This window comes from Corapipo altera, unplaced genomic scaffold (assembly GCF_003945725.1).
Source record: "Corapipo altera isolate COAL_440 unplaced genomic scaffold, ASM394572v1 158, whole genome shotgun sequence".
Lineage (NCBI taxonomy): Eukaryota > Metazoa > Chordata > Aves > Passeriformes > Pipridae > Corapipo > Corapipo altera.
The window spans coordinates 328,650-349,904 of NW_020884977.1; the positions used below are offsets into that span (position 1 = coordinate 328,650).

The window sequence follows — 21,255 nt, forward strand, 5'->3', positions numbered from 1 at the left end:
CATAAAACTGTGTTAGGTAAAGATACTCCTAATGATCACACCTCCAAATCTTAAACATCATCTCCAGAAGGTATAAATTCAGGTTTATAAATATCATATAAATATGACAGTGCTGTGCTTCTCTGATAATTAACACAAACACAACTCTTTTGCTCCATTTAATGGTCAGACTCTTTCATGCTGTCTGCTGTGATGGTTCACTGCATGCTGCTTCTGCACTGCCAGTTCTGAGAGACTCTCACTCTCAAAATCTATAAAATGTGAAATTCTGGCTTGACATCAGAAGGAATTCAGAGTTCAAACCCCAGTTTTAAAAGAGGGCTATAAACCCGAAGTCATTCTGTGGCACTGCAGGCAGCACAATGGTACGTGGGTACAAACGAGTTCTGTGTTTATTTTTCAAAGAAATGTGAGGCAAAGATCAGGGGATCAGTCCAGAGTGAACCTGAGTAGTTCACAGTCTATTTACTGTGCATGTTTTCCACCAGGTGAGGTACACAGAGATTTCCATACCTTCGGATTTGCAAGTCAAACTTCACAGAGGTGTCCATCTCAGACTGCTGGTGCACACTGAAACGCAGGCCAGCCAACAGCTGGGGAAAAACATCACCAGGGGTCAGTGGAAGCACCACAAAACACACAATAAACAGTTTCTTGATGCTCTTAATATTACAACAATAAATAATATTATTAATATTATGCTTCAGACTCGTGGCTGTGAGAGAGCACATGTAGAATTGCCAAATAAAACCCGCCCAGTTCCTCGAGGCTGGACGTGCACCTCCCTCTCTGCAGATCAAAGCCAAGGCATCACTGCCATAAAATAGAAAAGTAAGGGTTACATCATGCTCCTTGCTTCAGCCATTTTTACACATAGCTGAGCCTCCCTGTGTGTTGCAAAAAGTGCTGCAGTTTAAAGAACAGGACACACTTAAATGATTCCAAATTCATTCCCAAGGTTTGTACTAAGTCAGTGGTTGATAGCTGCTTTAACATCTGTACTCTTCAGCTTGATATACTTCAAAAAACTTTGGAAATAGTTCATCTATATTCATCTATACAAAACCTCCCTTGGAAGGAAAGCATCATCAAAGTGTTTATAATCATGACTTATTGCATCATATCACCATAAAATCTGTCAGGTCCCACTGATAGTTTTTTAATTCTTACAATATCAGCTATATTTGGTGGAATTGTAGAGGCCTCAACTAGACAAAACTCCCTCTCAGTCTTCACAAAATTAAGCAGAAGAGAGATGAACTAAGAGAAAGGTGTACCATGAGCTAACTCTATTATATACTGAAAAATACATATCAGATAAATATAAAGACAAACTCATGAGGAGCCAGAATTCATTAATTCCAATATTTAATGAACTACTCACTTTGAGTTGCATCATAAAACTCATGGCCACTCCTTTCAGCCTTTAATTTATCTGGAAAGTTGAAACCAGCTACCACTGTACTAACCAAACATGTGGGCAGCTAAATGTCAGCTAGATCAAATCTTAATTTCCTGTGAGCAAACATCCTGCCCAAACAATACTGTGATTAAGAGAAATGCCACCTGCCCTCCTGTTTGAGCCACCAGGCACCTGTGGGACCAACCCTCACCTTAGTTCCTGCTTTCATGGGATTTCCCAGGTCACAAACTACCAGGCGAGTCTCGTTCTCTGTTTTAAATGCACAGGACAGTCTGGCTAAAGCCTGCAACAAACCAGAAAGAAATGATAAGGGATATCATTCTTTACACCTGGACACCTGGATGAAATCTGGAGAGAAGTTCTAGATATTCAGCATTAATTCAAATGTAATTTCTCAGCCCTAAGTCAGTCAAAGAACTAAAGTCGAAATCTAAGTGTGAAAGCTTCCCTGGAGCCAAATGGTCTTGACACAAGATAGATCTCTTTCCAAGGTTATAAAAAGAGAAATTCCAGTACTGTTATATTGGTTAGCAATTATGATTTCTCTGACATAAAGCATTTCTCCACATGATTCTTTATAACCTGTGTGAAGAACTTGGGCAGTTGGTCAAACTCTCACTAGGAAAATAAAGATGGGAAAGGCAACTGAATCTCCAGTCCAAAGATTGGAAGGCAAAATAACATGAGTAGCAGAGATAAACTGGAGAACTGAACCAAAGCAGGGTCCAAGAGATAAGAAAAGCCAGGAAAAAGATTTTAATGTTCTGTGAGGTCAGGATAACCCACGACTTTCCACACACTTAGGTGGAAGGAGGACAGTGATACCCAACATCACTTCTTGCCTCACAGCTGCCCAGCTCTTTACCCAGCACATAACAGGCTAAGTCTAAAACAAACTAAATGAACAAGGGCACTGTTCAGACCAAGATCTGTAGGAGACAAAACAAGATAATCCCAAGAAGCCAGTTGGAATTGTACCTCGTTGTTACGAACAACTCCGATGAAATCCGCTTGGGGCGGGACGACGACAAAGAGCTCTGCTTCGTAGGCTCCTTCCCCTTGGTTCTGAGCACTGACAATGAGGGTCAAGGGGTTGTCATCACCAATGTAGATCTGCTTCTGGTCACTGCAAAAACAGGGTAAAAATGAGCTCTGCACTCACATTTTAAAGGCTACTGAAGTAGCTGAGTCTACAGAAACGAGAGACGTTCTGAAATCGTGCCAGGAAATCAGAGAAATCTAGAGGCAGTATCTATGCTTCAGGAGCATCAGGAAAGCTCTAAATTGTTTAAAAAAAAATCCCATATCTACAATCACAAAATGGAGCAAATATTACATGCTGTTTTGTAAGAATCCTTTCTACAAAATTACAAATTACAGTAAACCACTGACACCTTTCTGTAAGGAGGAACAAACTGTGGGCAGCTAAATCCCTGTGCACACTTGGAATTACATGCCCACTTTGAAGAGGTACAAGCACATATTTATAACAACACTCAACTGCAGAATACAGTCAAGACCTCTGCAGTGGGTTTGTTCCAGATACAAACAGACTGTCTGTCCAAACAATGTATTGTCATTTCACCAGCTACAAGGAAACCCAACTGTACCTACAATGTTTCTGAAGTGTTTGCATGAATGAATCTGTTGGTGAAGTATCCTACATGTGCACATGCTATAGCACTGCACTAAGGGCATAAAAAAACAGGTTATGAGTAGAGATAAGACACTAAGAGTTGCTTTAGGGCATGCAAAGCACAGAATGCTCAGATTCATGAAACAATTATCACTTAAAACTTGTTTCTTTTTTCCAGGTTTGAGAAAAGATATTAGCAATACCAGCAATTGTGGGTTTTTTTTCATACATGTGACAAGAGAGCCTTGCTCTCCCCTTCCTGGATAGACACATGAATTTGTGATTTTATCTAGTATTAAACAACAGAACAGTGGTAAAATGGCAGCCAACACTGGGTCATTCTTGCTATGCATGTCCTGCTTAGCAAATGGACAAATAAACATCAGAGTGGAGGCCAGGTGGGAGTGAGGGGTGTGCTCTCCCAGCATTACATGCTAAAGAGTTTAGGCTGCAAAGCAGAAAATGGGTTTTCTTTAAAATATATAAGCATGAGCTTAGATAGAATACATTGAGGAGTCCTCCTTATTTCAACACATCCTTCGAACAAAAGTATTACAAGGTCTTGAGTTTTAGAATTCAAGCAGGAAAATTCCTTTTCCTTGTGGTATTTTTCTCACGTATTTACCTTTGTACTGACACCTCCAGCTTTGGTTTGCAGATATTATCATCTCCACAATCCAGCAGAATGTGTGCCTATGCAGAAATCAAAGGCATATTGTTGTAGTAATTCCTGCATCTGTTCCAACATACATTTCCAATAATATTGTTTCACCACCATGAGAAAAAAAAAATTCTGAATAGCTGGTTATGAGATATTTTCATGTCATTAGTCTCAGAAGAGAACAAATGAGTACAAAGAGGGCACTGTGCCTCATCCTGCCCCACTGCAATTCTAGGACTAGTGTCTGCACCTTAACCATCTTTCCATACTTTGAATAACCTGTTCATATTGGAGTTGCTCCTCCACTATCCCCTTTACAATCAAGTGAAAAAAATTTGTGTAAAGGGTAGAAGTAGAAAAAACTAAGTTTATCACCTTAAGAGAACTAGAGGGATAAACAGAATGTACATAGAGCAGCACAGAATGAGCAATGGATGAAACACTCCAAGCCTTCAAGATTAACACTTTCAGTACTACTCTAACTGCTTTTCTCCAGGAAACTGTTAATTAGGATGTGTGAAAAGGAAGTCCACTGCTAAAAGAAATTTGATACAGAGAGAGATAAAAAAAAAACAAAAACAAAAATCAAAGAGAACAGATCAAATTTACATTAACCATCAATATTTCTGTAATCCAAAGACCAAAGCCTAGATGTATATTTAGATATCTTAATATTTTCAGAAGTCTTAAGATAAATATGAGTTTTGAAGGCTGAGTTCTGTCATCACAGGCTCTGTGACAAATATATACCTGTCTGCTCATATTAGCAGGGGTGAACTGGTTGAGGATAGGGTGCAATCCTGTTGCATCTGCAGCTGTTCTGTAATCCAGACGATATTCCATAAAAATAGTAATGGGAGTTAGCTTGTCTCTAAATTCAGATTCATCCTGAGGAAAAGCAATTAAACAGAACAGTTAAAACATAGTAGAAACGAGGAGGCCAAAACAACATGAAAACTTCTGAGCTCTTTCCAAACTAGAAAAATCTCCTGTCAGGAAACCTGCAGCAAAATTCCTGTTTAACAAATGGAAAACTGGAACATACAGGAGCATTCAGTCACGGAACTCTAATAGCAAGGAAACTAAGGGTTACAACAATTCCATACTTTCCTGTGAGGCAAAATTCCATTGGCTTCTAAGATCCTCGTCTTTGGACTTATGATTTTTTTTCTATCCTAAACTCATTGCTTTGGGCTCTGGAGCTGCTGACTTTCATCTTGATAATTTCAAATCATCCTGTTTGTCAAATGTTGATCCTGCCTTTCAGATTAGCTACAAACCAGCTCTTGGCTTTATGTTAGATCAGTGTAAACTCTGCTTCGTTTCTGAGACTGGAATGGAAATTACCGACTGTAGAACAGCTCATTTCAGAACACATCTTCTGTGGGCAGAAACCCATTGATAACATATAGTTTTTAACTGGTTTTGCATCCCATTTAAGATAATTTCATGTAGGTCATGTATCTTTACTTTCTTTAAGAAAATTTCAGGTGGAAATGTGTTAAAGCTCTACTGACACTGAGATCTGAGAGGTCTAATTCTGTGTACATTCCACACACAAGGCAGGTGAAAGAAAGGTTTTACCTGTCCTCCATGAATCCTTAATGATTACTAGTATTTTTATTGGGTTATTAGGGCTTTTTTGAGAGGAAAGTATGTAATGTTTATGTTTGATTTATAGGGACTCAGAGATAAATCTCAGCTGCATATAACTTACATAGCTACACACGGTGTTTCTTCTATTGGGTTACACTTTTTAATTGTGTTAGTATCTGTTCACATTTGTGGGGACTAAAACAGAAAGACTGAGAAAAAGTAAGCTTAATATTTTAACTTTCTCTGTCTCCTCTGTTATTTGCTGGTCTTGGCTTTTTATTTGCAGATCCATATTTTTCTTTACTTTTTAACCTCCAAAGTAGATGGACGACTTTTGTTTATCGAGTTTCGTATTCCTTGGAAATCACAATTAATTTGGTGCCTAGATGATTCATTCAAGAAGTTTGCTAACATAATTCTGAATTAAAATTCCAATCCATTTAGGGACCAGGACCTCAGTCCCAGTAATATCAAGTTTCTCCAGCTTTTTTTTTTATTTATTTATTTTTTTAAACAACTGACACAAGGAACTTGTAATAGACAGGGCATCAAAAACCATTTGCCTAAAAAACATAAATGGCTACTTACCCTCAAGAAGGCATCGAGTTCTTCACAGTTCATTTTGCCCCCCTTTGTAATAGTCATGTTCTTGGAGTGGCTGGGCTGTTTGCTGTGGAGAAAGAGAGCTCTCCTTATAGCTCCTTTCTGTTTAAGTTTATCCAACAGCAGCTCCACTTGGAAATCTGTCCGAGGCAAAGCATTTGGGTTAGGCATGTTTCATTCCATTAAAAACAGTGCAGATTCCCATCAGGAATGGAGTTGAACAATGATTTCAGCTTAAAACTTCCTGTTCTTCCAGTGTAAAAATCTGTTACTACATTAGTTCTCAAGCACTGTTGCTGTCCTCTGCTTTTTCCTTAAAATCTAGAAATATGGAAGTGCACTGACACATTTATAATTTATAATTGCTAGAGAACTGCAACAACAAAGCTCAAATCTTTCCTCCCAGAAACCTTTAAAGCAATCTTGCATATAGCAATTGTATATTTAAACTATATTGCTAATCTGATTACTTCAAATATTTGATAAAGGAAATGAAATTTAAAATATGAGCTTTCTCAGATCACAGCACCTCTAAACATGCCATAAAGAAAACAAGAAAAAGCTTTTAGAATCAGTAGACAAAACCTGATTGCAGCAGGCTGCCTGCCACTCTACAAAATCCCATGGAGACCACTAAAAAAACCTGTTGGAATCAATCTTTTCCTGATTCTGATCCAGACAATCTGATGAGAACAAGTCAGTGAAATCAATCTGAAGGTTACGATTTCAACAGAGATGGGAGAAGTCCTCTGTGGCTTGTCTGTATCTCCCAGGCCTAACAATACTTGAATATTCTTGTCTAAAACTCCCCTCAGTGAGAGTTACTCTACAATCTGTAAAATACAAAGGACTTTCCAACACTAGTTAACCACATGGTTGAACATATGCTTAAAGTATGACCAAATGCCACCAACTTCTACACAACCACAGCCAAAAAACTCTGCTGAAGACAGTCACATAGATGTACCCCTACCAAGGAGTGTGCTGGAAAGGGCAGCCAATTGTTTCAATAATGAAAATAACAGTGACCTGTGCTCATGTCTGCTAACAGTACACAAAGGCTTTAAAGTTTTGAAACAAGCAGAACTTACTGAGTGAGCTGGGGAGCTTTCCTTTGCCATCAGCTTTTAAGCAGAACTTTACTTTGAAGCTGTTTTGGAGAAAAAGAAAATACTTATTTCACACACTTTTTCTCCCGTTTTCTTCTAAAATTCTTCGCTGTTTATTTCTGTTCAAAGGTCTTATTTCATATTGTCTGTTCTTTCAGCAAAAAAAGCCGTGTCTGTCTTTTTCCTTATTAGCTGACTGGACTTGCTGAATCCTTTAAAACTGGAAGCTTACAAAAACAAAACCCAAGAAAGTCCCTCCCCTCAAAGGAAAACATAGACACCCTGCTTACCAAGAAACTTTTACATCTCCCAGTGAACAGGCTTTGTTTTCTGGGTTTAGAATGGTTGGATTGACTTCCAGAGCAGCATTTACTCTAATAACTGGTCTAGCCCTGCAAAGAAAACATCCTCTTGGAACAGCATTCAACACCACATTAGACAATACCCTCCCCACTGAATTGTGAAATATAAACAAACACACAATATTTAGTGAAACCGCAAGAAAAAGAAATAATCACTGAGCTGATGAGGGAAAAGTGGGAAGCTTTTCTGTGCCCTTTCATTCCCATCAGTCAGAACACGGACAACTGTGTAAAGAGGAAGTCCTATCTCTTTCTAGCACTAACAAATAAGGTATTGTCCCAAAATGAGCAAATTTGGATGAGAACATTGGGATTTCAGTGTGATAATTAGCAGCACCCTGTATGTGTAAGAATCTAGGGAGCTGTCACTCAGAAAGCCTTGAAGACAGCTCATTTATATTTCCTCTTGACTATATTGATAATGATGAATTCTAGAGAGCAGACTGTGGGTATACTCAGTGAAAACAGCAGTATAACCTTTTTTTCACCTCCAGCATTTTGGCATGGAGTGGGGCAGCAGAATTTCAGACTGAGCCTGCCTTCTTTTTTAGCTTGAGAACCCCCCTGAGCTTTGCCTCTGCTTTCACTCGGGTAGAGGCACAGGATCCTCACCTGTACAGAACAGCTGTGTCAACACCAAAGGCTCCAACAATTAAGTCTAGGAAGAAAAGAGACACATTATTACACATTAGGATTTATTTTTTTAAAATCTGCTCTTTGTCAGAGGCGGGTCTGCTATTTGGGTCGAGTGATTTGCAAGTGCATTTGGAGCAAAGGACCTGGATATCCATTTTTGTCCACGTCCGTGGCTCCTTTCAGCGAGTACCCAAAGCTGGGTGGCATCGTGCGAGCGGCCCACTGCCCTTCCAGAATCTGGGATGGCACTGCATTCAAACCACTTGCTCTTCCATTGTAGATGTAGACAAGTCCTCTCTTGTCCTCTCCACCGTACGGTGCAGCCACTGCAATATCTGAAAACCAAGAGAGGAACCATCAACGTCTCCAGGCGCAGAGTAGGGGAATATATTTCTGCTCACACCAGTCAATCCTTTCTGACTTTACAGTTTCAAGGTGTGTCAGGAGGGAGGAAATGCAACTAGCCTTTAAAACCCTCATCAACAGCCTGTGTTCATTTGTTTTTTTAATTGGATGTTGTTTTTTTCTAGAAAGTATAAACGTTTAACAAAAACCCTTCGCAGACTTGAAGGGAGGGGAAGGAGGGGAAGAAATAGTTCTGCAAGTGCTTCTGCACCTCAGTGACTGACTTGCAGCCAAATCTTATGGATTTGAGATGTTTGTGAGATTACTAAAACAACCAGAATGAGTAATTGTTGGTGCCAAATCACAAAACTAAGTGGAGCTATCTTCCCATTTCATTAACAGGCTCATGTTCCTCCAAAGGGTGTGACATTTCAATAATTCTGGAAAATTTAAATCATCCTAAACCAATGGTAAATATGAAATTCCAGTCTATCCTGATCATGGTTTGGCAATACGTTTTATAGAGAACTCCCAGTTAGTGCAATTATTCTATCTCTTAAAGCTTAATAAATTTAAGAGTACTCATTTTCCATGACTAATAAACAGTAATAAACAAAATGTTAATTAGACTGTAAGGACAGCTTTAGAAGTGCAAATATGATGTACATTCAACAATCAAAAGTCAAAGACCAAACATGAAACACTATACAGAATAATCTCATTTTTCCTTCCTCTTTACTTAAATTTGAGAAAGTTTGTTGAAGAGAGTAAGGACTCAAAATTTACTGTTTTGTATTTTTGACTTATATTTACAAACATCATGACACCAGTAAAAATTCCCATCTTGCACCACACTGTGATGGAATGTATTTTAATTAACACTCCCAAAGTGAGGCAGAGCAATAAACAAAACAAACAGACGAAGTAACTGCAAAGTAATTAAAAAGAGGCAGCTTTTGCTATGATTTTCTAGCCTACAGTTTATTCCAGATTGAAGTATGATGGAAACATTTTTGGGATAACTTCATCAGGGCACTAGAGTTTTGGTTATCAGCTGTAATCTTTCCAATGTGTTCTGTAAATAGTTGCAGTGATATCACGTCTTTACACTGATTCTGCATATTATTAGCAACTAAAAAGGTCCCTTCCAACTCAAACTATCCTATAACATTCTGATTTCATAGAAAATAAATTAAGAGCCACGTGAGAATTTGAAATATCGGCCTATTGTAATTTGTGATCTTTCAGAAAATACTTATCTTGCAAGCAGAATGGAAAGAATGAGCATTTTTGGTGAAACAAATTTCTGCAACTCTTAAGGCAACCCTGGAGTACAATGTGTGTAACAAGGTGTTCTCCCTGGGACTCCTGGAAGTCTCCATCCCAAAACTACATGATTCTTGCCTGTTTCACTGCTCTGAATTTTTAAGTGAAAGCAGCAAGTTCCTAAAGTAACAAGAAGCACAGGTAACGAGTTTGAGAGTCCTCAGCTTCAGTTGTGCCAGACTCAGACTTCTCATCCAATTACTTGCTCGAGACACTCAGCTCAGACACTCAACTCTCAGAGTTGAGACACTCAACTCTTGGGACAGAAATGAAATATTTTCACCAAACCCTTCCATTTTGAAATGGACTTGTCCCAGGAAAATCTCTTTCATCAAAACATTTTTAACCAGCTCTCTGAAACAAAACCTTCCTTTCAGTCACCATTGTGACTGACAGAAAGTCAGCTTTAAGCAACGGAAACGGGAAAATTCTACTGCAGACGTCCTAACAAGTCAAAAAGGTGAGAGTTGAGTATTTCATCAAAGTTTCTGTTGTAGTTGTCACTCAGAAAGCAATGAGCTGCCCAGTGTAACAGCTCAAGTCCTCCATGCTGTAGCTGCAATGGCATAGTCTCTGCTCGATGCATCCATGGAACTCCTGTTAGCATTCCTGGGAGTAGCATAAAAGCATCGAAAGGAGTCTAGACCTCAGTGTCCAACACCCAGCCATGGCACAAATGCCGAGTGTTTGTGTGCAGAATCCACAGTCAGGGTGCTGGCTCTGAGCCCCCTACCAAGGGGATCCCCTGAGCAATCAGGGATGTCCTACCGTTGAAGCCGTCCTGGTCCAGGTCCCCCAGAGGGGCGATGGAGCTGCCGAACCGCGCGAAGATCTCGAAGCCATTCAGCTTGGAGGTCTGGAACCCTCCAGTGGATCTCTGGAGGCAAATGGACACTTGGCCGACCTCCTGAAGCTTCCCATCTGAGCCTCGGTCCATAAAAAGGGGGGCTCCAATAAACAGATCTGTAAAACTGGGCCAAAGAAGGACAAGGTTCTTCAGTGGCAGCATAAAAACTCATTTTTTTAAGCATCTGATTAACTCAGCACTGAAGTCAATACTAAGATCCGAATTAATTGTCAGAAATCTAGATTGTGGGAAAGACTTTTTAATAAAAGTATCTTTTTTTCTTTCTTTCCAGAAACAAGTTGGGTGGCAGTGGTGAGAGGAGGGCACTTACTCGTCCCCGTCGATGTCTGTGGCAGCCACCGAATACCCGAAATAGGCAGCCATCTGAAAAACAAAATTCAAACCAAACTTGTGAGTTGCAGTGATACAAACACAAGTTCACACAAATTTGTATAGAAAATACCTCAGGGAGATGACAATATACACCACAACATTTTTTTGGTTTCCTTTCTCCTTGTATTTTCCTTCTGTTTCTTACTCAGAAAGCAAACGGATCAGTTCCCTTCCCCATTCTCCCCTTTCATGATCCAGTCCTCTCTCCTAACTCTCAAAATAGGCAGCATTTCTTTTATTTAAAAATAAGGTTGGAATTCCTACAGATCATATAAAATTTTGCTTTGGTAATTAAGCCAATAACACAGAGAGTATCATATTATCTAGTCCCCTAAATACTGTCTCAACATAGGAACGGGCTCCAGGTCACCCACTACACTCAGTCAAGCTACACACCTGCTCTCCAGTGAAGTTGTACATGGAAGACATGTTCTTCCCATTGTAAATGGACACCTGCACATGAAGGAACACACATTAGAGCACACCAACAATATTCACCTTTTGCACTTATTTTAAAGTTGAATGTTTCGAATTTCCTACCATTCCCAGAGTTCTCGCTGCTCTTGGGACTCCTGATACAAAGTCTGGAACACAAAGCAAGACACAGGTAACATTCAGGTCTCAAAGCACAGAGCAGTTCATTCCTAGTGCCTGATGCATTTTCCTGTGCATTGTATCATTTATTTGAAAGATCTGCCCAGCCTATTAATACGATTTTAAGTGAAGCAAGTGGTCTTACCTTCTATGCCATCACCATTGAAGTCTCCAACAGCTACTGAGTAACCTGAACAGATAAGAGGAGACTTTAAAAACCTCATCCAACCTTTCATCTCTCTTTATACTTTTCATAGGTCTCTGTGCACAGTGCTCCCTTCTTCTTCTTCTTAAAATGCAATGGAATAAATACTGTGTCAAAGCAGCTTAGACTACGAGCAGCTCCAGGAATTTGAGATCAGAACATGAAAATTTTAAAATTATCACCCTGGGAACTGCCCTGGTCTATCCTTGTTTTTTTCTGAACCTGGTTACACATCTATGAAGCTAAATTATGATGGCCCACTCCTCTACGGGACCCTCTTCATGGTTTTTCTTCCCAAACATAATTATTTTCCATTTTTATTTTGTTTTGGTAGATTATCTAGAAGTAGTTGCTTTTCAAAAAAACAGGTATGTGACTAACTTCTCACATGAAAATAACACCTTGGCCATTCCCGTGTTCAGCCTGAATCACAGAGCATGAAAAAACATGGAAATATTTCCATTTATTTTGTCATCAGGTGCTTTTTCAGTCAAGCCTGTGGCAAGACAACTAAGGTTCCATCATACATAAATTACTGCATTTTCAGGTATGTCGCTCTTCAGTTTTCTGCCCAGTGCTGAGCTAACAGTGCTGCGATTTAAACTGAAATATGAACAGTGCCAGGGAGTTTTCCAGGTGCACCTGGGTGTTCCTGTTTGCCATTACCCACCCAAGTAGCTGTCATCAAAAGCAGCACTGGCAGGTCTGGTTGCCAGCTGGTCATCATACTTGGTGCTGTAGACCTTGGAGTCGTATTTAGCCACAATCTCCGTCACTCGATCAGAAATAAGCTGGCCTAAAGAGAGACAAAACAGCTTAAAACCACAAACAGAAGGTGTGACCTCAGCCAGTAAAGTTACAGGACTCATTTACAGCATGCTGCCTTCTAAAGCAACAACTCTTTCACAATACTGCAGCAGCACCAGGAGGGGTATAAGAGGAACTTTGCATCCTACCTCAAAAAAATGTATGCACATATTGACAAAGAAAAGTTCTCACTGAAAATAGAAGCTACTCCTACATGTAAGGCAGGACTTAAATGGGAATGCTCAGTTATCATATGTTGATGGTATCACAGAACTGAGTCATTGCTCCCAAACCCCATAACACAAGAGCTTATTTTGGCAGACAGGAGGCAGAGAAGATGACCACAAATGAGGAGAGCACAGTGCATTCCCACATCCTCCATTCTCACTTCCCTTAGCCACTAGGTGGTGACTGCATTACGTTCTTTTCTCTGAGTTTAAAATAAAACTTGAATCATCACAAAAAAATTCTCAGAATAACACTTACTTCACATACATATTCAAACATATAACGAAGGGTAGGGAAAACTACTCCTCCAGCACCTCAGAACGTGGAATAAAAGTTTAGGATGAAAAATCTAGTTTTTAGGACTACAGTATTGTCTTCTATTCAGAGCCAAGACTGTTCTTTTCTGGAAGCAGCATGAGAGAATAAGGTTGTTTTGGCAGATGAGGGGTCACTTCAGCCAAAAACGAATACAGGACCATAATCTATATTGTATTGTAGCTGCAGTTTTAGCTTCAGTCATTCCATTCTGTTCAGAACTTAAAAGCACAGGACTGGAACAAGCCTCCTGTGCTGCTGCATCTACACGTAGGCTGGCTTGATACAGAAAGTCTATTAATAAATGTTGGTATTTACATTAAAAGCAGGCAGCAGAGTGTGGCAGCCATGTCCTGATTGCAGCAGCTCCCTCTTTGGAGTGGAGAGCTGTAGCTAAAGGCTGAATTATCCTGCAAATACTGACCAAGTTCACATTTGCAAAGTGTACAGGTAATGCTCTGTGCAAGAAGTGCAGGGAGAGGTAGAACGTGCCCCGTGGCACAAACCAACTGTTACCAACACAAAACATCTCTGCTGTCAGAGGAAAAAAATGCAGTTCTCTTTGTAGGGGACATTTCCCCTTGAAAAAAATGCAGTTCTCTTTGGAGGGGACATTTCTCCTTGAAAATGCACACTTTGTATGTGTATGCCAGAAATTACAAAGCATGTAGGTTTTGAAGCAAAATATCCTAAAGGAAACTCATCCTGTTGATGGAAAAATGCCTTTAAAATTATCGTGGAGTTACTTAAAAGACAAAGGACATCTACACAATTATCAGTTCAGATTTAATCTGTGGTTGCCCTGATTATTCAGGAGATATTCTGAAGGATGAAGGAATGTATTTCTGTTAGTTTTCTTACTGGTAAAGACCCTGAGAGTGATTGGAAGAGTGTGGATAAAAATGACTAAGAGAACAAAAAGAAAAAACAGAGATCAGCTTCTGTGTGATTTAAATAATATATCTCACCTTGCCAGTAAAAACTTCCAGGTCCTCCAAGCAGCACCCTGTCTCCCTTGGAGGGGAAGGGGAGAAAAAACAAAAAGACAGAAACAAAAATTAGAAACACATTAAGCACATCTAAAACCAAGAGAACATGTCCTTTGTTTATGGGAAGTAATCCCATACATGTACATCGCTGTAGCTTCACTGAACCCCCCCATTTTATTTTTTGAAGGAGTGATTAATTACAAATGCATCTTGTAAAGTGTTAAGATAACAAACAATCTGCCTTCAGTGACTTGTGGCTCTCTTTCATCCATTTAAAATTCTAGGCAGAATTCTGCTTTTGTTATGAGAGATCCCTCTTACTACATAAATCTAAGGCAACAGGAATACAGTTAGGAGGAAAACTTAGGACTGCTACATGACAATCCTAACATGTTTTTAGGTCAGCACCCAAAGCTAGTTTCATCTTCTGCTTCTGCCACTTTTCTTAACTTATGATTAGAAAAGTTTAACTCAGAATAACTGTGACCTAATTCCCTCATTCCATATTCCTTGGCACAACTGCAATCCACAAACCATTTTATGAAACTTTAACCACATTAGCTATCCCAGTGTTGGGAACTTGCTCTGTAAGTATTGGATTAGGCCACAGGCTTTGCTGAATAATTAAAGCACTTATTCAGATTTTAATCCTAAAAATCTCATATTCACCACTCAGAAAAATCTGGGTCAGAGATTTGGAGATACCTTAGAGCCAGGCTTGCCCACTCAGTGAGGGTTTGGGGTTAGAGCCCGAGGTTGGTTTTAACTGGGGCTGGAGTCTGCACAGTAGCCCTGAGGGGTGTGTGTAAAATAATTCAAACACTTACAGTCCTATCCTGCATTTTACAGTTTCCTCTGGAGGAAAAACAAGAGTGGACGTGGGTAAAGAGTGAAGGGACATGACCTAACCATAAGATGTGAATTACCCAAAAAATAGTCACATCACAAGTAGGACTTGCATGGTCTTGGCATGTCCAGACTGTGCTAAACAATTTCACTGTACAACATGAAAGCTACAATAAGTTCTCAAATCTGTGCACAGTTTTATTGTGCTTGGATTTAAGAAGTAATCATGAATTTAAGAATAATAAAAAAGAAGAACTCTAAAAGGCAGGGAGAACACGAAAGGAGAAGAAACTTAAGTGCTCTTCTGGTGGTTGATGAGAAAAACAAACATGACCCACAAGAACAGTTTACCTAACTTCCCTAAGTTATTATTCCTGAAGAAGTAACACTACTGTGCACCAATCCCTTCAAAGCACATGTCTCAAAAATCCTGACTACTGCAGCTCCAGCAGAGCTGCATGGAAGGAAGCCGGAAAAGCAGATTATTTGCTCGGAATGTGATTCCTGCAGGAGGTGAAAGTATGCTGCTGTGAAAACACAGAGAGAAACAGGTTTAGAACAGCTGTTTGAGTGGTTTGAAGTTATTTTTGTTCTATTTACAAATTTTGTTTGGTTGTGGGGTTTTTACATTTGGCTTCATAATAGCTGGGCTTGTCAGTGCTCTGCATCAGGGGTGTTTTGTCTGCTGACCCACAGGAACTGAGAAAGAACCACATACCTTTGTAAAGTCAATACTAAATCCACCTTGACAAAATCCCTGCCCATCTGCATCAATAGTTGCTGACAAAAAAAAAAAAAGGATAGAAAAGAAAAAGGAGAAAAATAATAAGTATTAACAGTACTAGATCAGATGATTCTGTGAATGCTTTTCTTCCTAAGTACACTTTCTCTCCTATACTTGAACCTTAGAATACTTTACTCCTAAATCAGTATTTTGTCTTTATCAACAATTCACAACCAAATGCTGTAACAACTTCAGGTCTGGCTACCTGTAACACTAACATGTGTTCCAGCCTGCCACAGTCAAAGTGAACAGCAACTCCATATTCCTTTTCCATTTCATCTTCAAAATTTAGGGGGAAAAATATTTGCAATTTATATTCAGGAAATAAGGTATACGGAAAACAGGGAACAAGCTTTTCTTTTGGTGTGGAATAAAAATCTGAATTGGTTTAAAACAAAAAAGGCATACCTGGCTGAAAAAAAATATCTCTCTACTGAGACTCATCCCAGCAAGAATTGTTATGACTGAGTTAATCTTAGGATTATACAGCTCCAGAGTGGACATGCTGAGACCCCCTTATCTGAAAGTGTGACTACTGAACTACCATGATTTAGTTTAATATATGCTTATTTAACTTTTTGTTATGTTGGACCACACTGGATTTTATTCCTGCATGTAAAAAATGACTTTCAGCAAATAAAAAGACAATCCTAGCTTCAACATTCAACTTTTAGACTTCTGTATTTTAAAAAAAGGCTCTAAGCCTCTGAATAATCTACCAAACCAACTAGAAGACATGAATGCAAAGCACTTGGAAAATAAGACTCCAAATGTTCAACAGTGAATATAATTAAAACAATGCATCACTATCTGTGTATGTGTACACACAGTTCAGAAACTACTTGTGCAAAACCTTGTCTTCTAAAATGAGCTTGCACTTTAAAGTACTTGAAGAACAATATAATACTTGAGTTTCATAAAATTTTAGGGTTAGTCTTTGAAAAAGCACTTGCTGCATGATTTTTCTTGAATGATCACTACAGAACTGGTCCCTTGGAAACCAGAAGTCCTCAATTCCAATGACACTTGGATTTAGGATGTTCCCCTTGAAGAAAGCACCTTGAACACCAACTGAAGGAGGATTCAGGTGTCTGAGTCTAGCTTAGGTTTTGTTGCTACACGTGGAAGAGGGTAATAACTGTAAAACTTAAAAGTGTACACGAAATGCGACACAAGAAGAATTCCAAACAGAAAAGTGACACAGGTGCTCTGGACTTACTTGACCTGCAGGGAGCATATTCCACAAATTTCGACCCAGCAAGCAGGTAACAAGTTCCTACAGGCTCTCTCTCTTGTTTTGTTTCAGTTCTCCAGTGGTACAGTGGGGCACAGGCCTAGGGAAGAACACAAAGCAATGAGGAAACAAAGTCCTTTTCCAGATGCAGTGGGGTGTAGAATTCCAATTTTCTACAGAAGAGCAACAAAAAAAAAAAAAATTTGGCAGATGTACCATGTGTTATTAGAGGAGATTTACACCTTCAGCACTGGGGCAGCAGTATCACCAGTTTGTACTTTGTAAATAGATAATTTACATCAGGAATTTCAGAAATATTATTTTGTAAAGAGCTCATCGAGAATTTATAACACATTCTGACTTCATCAAACTAACTCTACTACTTTCCTTAAAACAAGACAAAAATGCTACAGCCTTTGTTTATAAAGTGTTAAGCAAAGCCTAGCTAAGAAATCCTGAAAAAAACACAAGTCATGATGATGTGTGATTTTGTTTAAATTCTAAGTTATCTTTTCACATTTTTTCCACTTTTTTTCCACTACAGTGTCTCCGTACTGAGGCACTGAAAGGGCACTGAAAACCCACCAGAATTTTATCATTTTGGGATCTCACAGAGGCTCCAAACCACTGATGAGACTTAAATTCCAGCGGATCATCGGGAGCGAAATCTCTGTTACCTACAAAAAAAATTAAAAAAGGAGTATAAGTTCAAAGAAAACCATACAATAAAATAGAAAACAAAACAAAACAAAAAACCCCAAAACCAAAACCAAACAAACAAAAAAAACCAACCAAACTTTAAGTCATTGGTTTTGACACATACAGTGAAAATCAGAAAGCAGTAGCATTGGAGGATATCACCCTGTGATGGAAAAAGGTTTTATCAAGGATTTATCATTCTTTTTTACATCTAGGGCCAAATGCAGCCATTTTTACATGTGAAGCACTAGTGCAAGGCTTGTAGCAAGAGCAGAAAGTTTTAAGCATGTTTGAGAGCGACACAGTAAATACCTCATACTTGAGACAACATCTGACTTCCAAGTAGATGACAGCACTGCTCCAGCAGTGCCAAAGCCCAGTCAGGACTAACACTTCTAGAAGAAATATTGCCCCCATGGAATCATGTGAGCTCTGCCTTTGGCTGGAACGGGGACTGAGATTTTTCCCCTATTCTGGTGACAACATCTCGACTCTGAATGTCACTGCAGTGCACAGAGCACAGCAACTTCAATCATCCAGTGTTTCTTGTGTATTTTCATTGGAAAACTGATGGCAGCTTTGCCAGCCTGATGAGAAAATGGATGTAACACTCTGAAAAACATATCTTGAAAGTCGCCTAAATCACTGGTTTCCAGAGCCTGAAGCTACAGGATCCGATGAGATCAACAGCCATAAGTCACTCCCAGATTGCCAGGGGGATCCCCAGCCCCAAGCCCATTATGAATCAGAGACCTGTGACCACTTGAATCCAAATTTCCTTGCTTGTTTTACACCTTGTAAAGAACGTTTTGTCTCCGGAGATTGCGTTACTTCCTTTAGGAAAACCCCATGAGAAAGACAAAAGAGATTCTAATCCACCGACTCAGCCAAAACAAGCAAATCTCTGGACTATTTTTGCTCTCAGGTTAGAACCAGGCAGAAACCACTGCCAAGGGTGTTGCAACCAGAGAACTATTGTGGGTTTTTTTCTAATTTCATCAAAGGTGATTAAAAACCCCACTTACTTCTGTCGCTCTCCCTCCACTCTTATTGGACGGGTATTAAAGACACAGAGGGTCTGATGGATTAGCACATCTGCACAGATTTCTGCACCTTGAACATTTACACTCTCACCCTTGCACAGACTAAAACGTGGTTTGAAGACTTGCAAGTCACCTTCTCAAGGTACAGGAAACCAAAAGCAGACCAAGACGCTTTCCAAAAAGGGAATTGTCTTCAGGACACCCAAATCCCGGTGTTTTATCACCCTTTTTTTTTTTTTTTTTTCCTCCAACCCTCCTAAGAAAACATTCTACTGGAGGAGAGTCCAACCCTGCCTGGGGAGGGAAGCAGTGCTAACCTGCTGGGGAGAACCAGGGACTGGGAACCATATCCTTTTCGGCAGCATCAGGGACTTTAAAATGGTTAATTCATCTTGTAACCACACCCAAGGTTACATAGCCCTGAAAAGACACATTTGGCTTCTGCCCTCTACTCCTCCAGCTCCTCTTGGATACAAAAAAGATCTCTCGGTTTCACTCGCCAAACAAAGCTTTAAACAAAGTAAAACTTGGGAATAATTACAGAGAGACATTTTATACTTTTTCCTACTGTTACAGCTTATACAACACTATTTATCTGTGACAAAAATGAAAGCTAGTGTAACAGTTCCACGTGTAAAGCAGAATCCCACTGTCCTAGGCACTATGAAAGTGTCTAGGATACCAACTTCCCATTTAAATTTAAAGGCAGCAAGTAAAAGGAAAGGTCGTGTTGCAGCAGCAGCCATTTGGCATTATCAGCAATGTGATTTTATCACAGATGTTCAGGAAATTAGTTCCTTCCAGTTTGAGCTGAACACATCGTCACGAAGCAATAATAAAAATGAAAATAAAAATTGAAATTATAATTAAAGAAAGAAGACAAGAGTACTTGTTACTGGTGTCCCCCTGCCCATAACCTGTATTGAGTACTCTGAAGAAGAGGGGAACCAGCAGATTAACCAGCACCTGCTTCCAAAACATCCCCTCTGTGCCTTTTCCCTGTGCATTCCTGAGCTGCAGGGAAGGATGTGTGTCCAGGACAGCAGCTTTAACAACCTGTCTCTCCCTTAGCCTTTAGGGGACAAAAATATTTTTCTACAGCACTGAAAGATCCCTGATTCAGCTGCAAATGGAGGATAATGTTCGAAACCTCTGGGCTTTGAGCTACAGTCAGAAGCTGGCAGGTAAAAAACCCCAAAATCTCCAAACCAAAAAGCAAATTAACACGACCACAAAGCTGATTATGTGCCAAATGCACTTTATGTTCCAAGTGTCACGGCTTCAGAAGCCAGCACCATAATTTCTGAATACCTAAATAACAAATTAGGAATTCTTATGCTTGCAAAGCCCCTCCACATCCCCTGGTAAAATGAGCTCCACTGGGCAATTTGGCTAAATGGGTTTTATTTATTTATAGCACACAACTATCGTAAAAATATTTTGCCAACATCTCAGTCAAATTGTCCAATGTCAGCACCTAACAAACCAACACATGCTCCAAGGTTAAGATGCCTTATATTGACTATATCTTATTTTCAAAGCCTCTTTGGGTTTTGTAAAGCTAAATGGGGAAGGGGGGGTCTTAGGGAGAGGGCCTTGAAATTGGCTGTAACACCGGAAAGTGCATTAGGACATAAAAAATAGATCAGGTAGAAAGTACTGACATTGGAAACATTGACAGATGTCTCAGATAAAAAAATTCACAAACTTTAAATACAGTCCAGATCTGATGTTAACTCTCCATTAAAGAAGAAAAGCAACCTTTATTTACTGAGACTCATTTAAAATTCTCCCCAGGAAGAAAAGTGTAAACAGATTATAAGCTTTTCCCTCAGGTCCAGAAGAGAAACTGATTTTCTGAGGGAATCCGGAAAACACCTCTTTGTCAAAAATCCCCTCCAATTTAAACAAGAAATGACTGGGAAAAATAAACATAAAAACACTTAAATGTGAGCCCTCACTGAAGCAAATCACAGTTAAGTAAAGTAGTTTAGCTACACCATAAAGTAGGACACCTTTCACTAGGCCACATGCTCAGAGCTCCATCCAGCCTGGCCTTGAAGAGGTCTTTAAAAAGGCATTCAAACAAATAGATCTAGGCAAGACAAATTATGTTCTGACTAGATTTACTCAGGAAAACGTCCAGAGCTTTTATACAATGCTATTTGTCAAGACTAAAATGCAGCCACTGCAGGGACTTCTCCTGGATGGGTCATTAATTCCAGGATTATGTCATTTGACCACAGGGTATTATTTCCTATCTTTAAAGGCAGTTTCTGCTGTGTTTTTTCCTTTGCTCCTTCACATGGTAGTAGGCATCACATGATGATTTTACATGACTCTTTCATTAGGGAAAAAGGGCTGACATGTCAAGCCAACAGTGCTGTGTCTCACAAAGTAGTTTCCAGGTGGGATGATGGGGTAGCCAAGGCAGGAATAGATTTTTTTTTTTCCTTCAAAAAAATAGATGTGTTGTTGCTGATGGGCCAGTGGAACATTTTCATTTTACTGCACTATGCAGGGTTTAAATTTATAAATGAAAATTCATGCGGGGAGATGCTGGGTAGAAATTAC

General features: G+C 39.5%; 1 protein-coding gene across 1 annotated transcript in view; it reads right to left on the reverse strand.

Moving 5' to 3' along the window:
* ITGAV (integrin subunit alpha V) overlaps positions 1-21,255 on the reverse strand; it is a 44,958-nt gene that overhangs the window by 11,644 nt on the left and 12,059 nt on the right. The window contains exons 3-22 of the mRNA XM_027665526.1: positions 17,525-17,616; positions 16,925-17,039; positions 15,640-15,701; positions 14,055-14,100; positions 12,407-12,532; positions 11,677-11,721; positions 11,478-11,521; positions 11,334-11,390; positions 10,876-10,928; positions 10,466-10,668; positions 8,170-8,361; positions 8,003-8,048; positions 7,319-7,420; positions 7,011-7,069; positions 5,905-6,059; positions 4,471-4,608; positions 3,685-3,752; positions 2,402-2,549; positions 1,614-1,706; positions 514-593 (exon numbers count right to left, since the gene is read on the reverse strand). Coding sequence (XP_027521327.1) covers positions 514-593; positions 1,614-1,706; positions 2,402-2,549; positions 3,685-3,752; positions 4,471-4,608; positions 5,905-6,059; positions 7,011-7,069; positions 7,319-7,420; positions 8,003-8,048; positions 8,170-8,361; positions 10,466-10,668; positions 10,876-10,928; positions 11,334-11,390; positions 11,478-11,521; positions 11,677-11,721; positions 12,407-12,532; positions 14,055-14,100; positions 15,640-15,701; positions 16,925-17,039; positions 17,525-17,616 — 1,924 coding nt within the window. The remainder of the gene's footprint in view (positions 1-513; positions 594-1,613; positions 1,707-2,401; positions 2,550-3,684; positions 3,753-4,470; positions 4,609-5,904; positions 6,060-7,010; positions 7,070-7,318; positions 7,421-8,002; positions 8,049-8,169; positions 8,362-10,465; positions 10,669-10,875; positions 10,929-11,333; positions 11,391-11,477; positions 11,522-11,676; positions 11,722-12,406; positions 12,533-14,054; positions 14,101-15,639; positions 15,702-16,924; positions 17,040-17,524; positions 17,617-21,255) is intronic.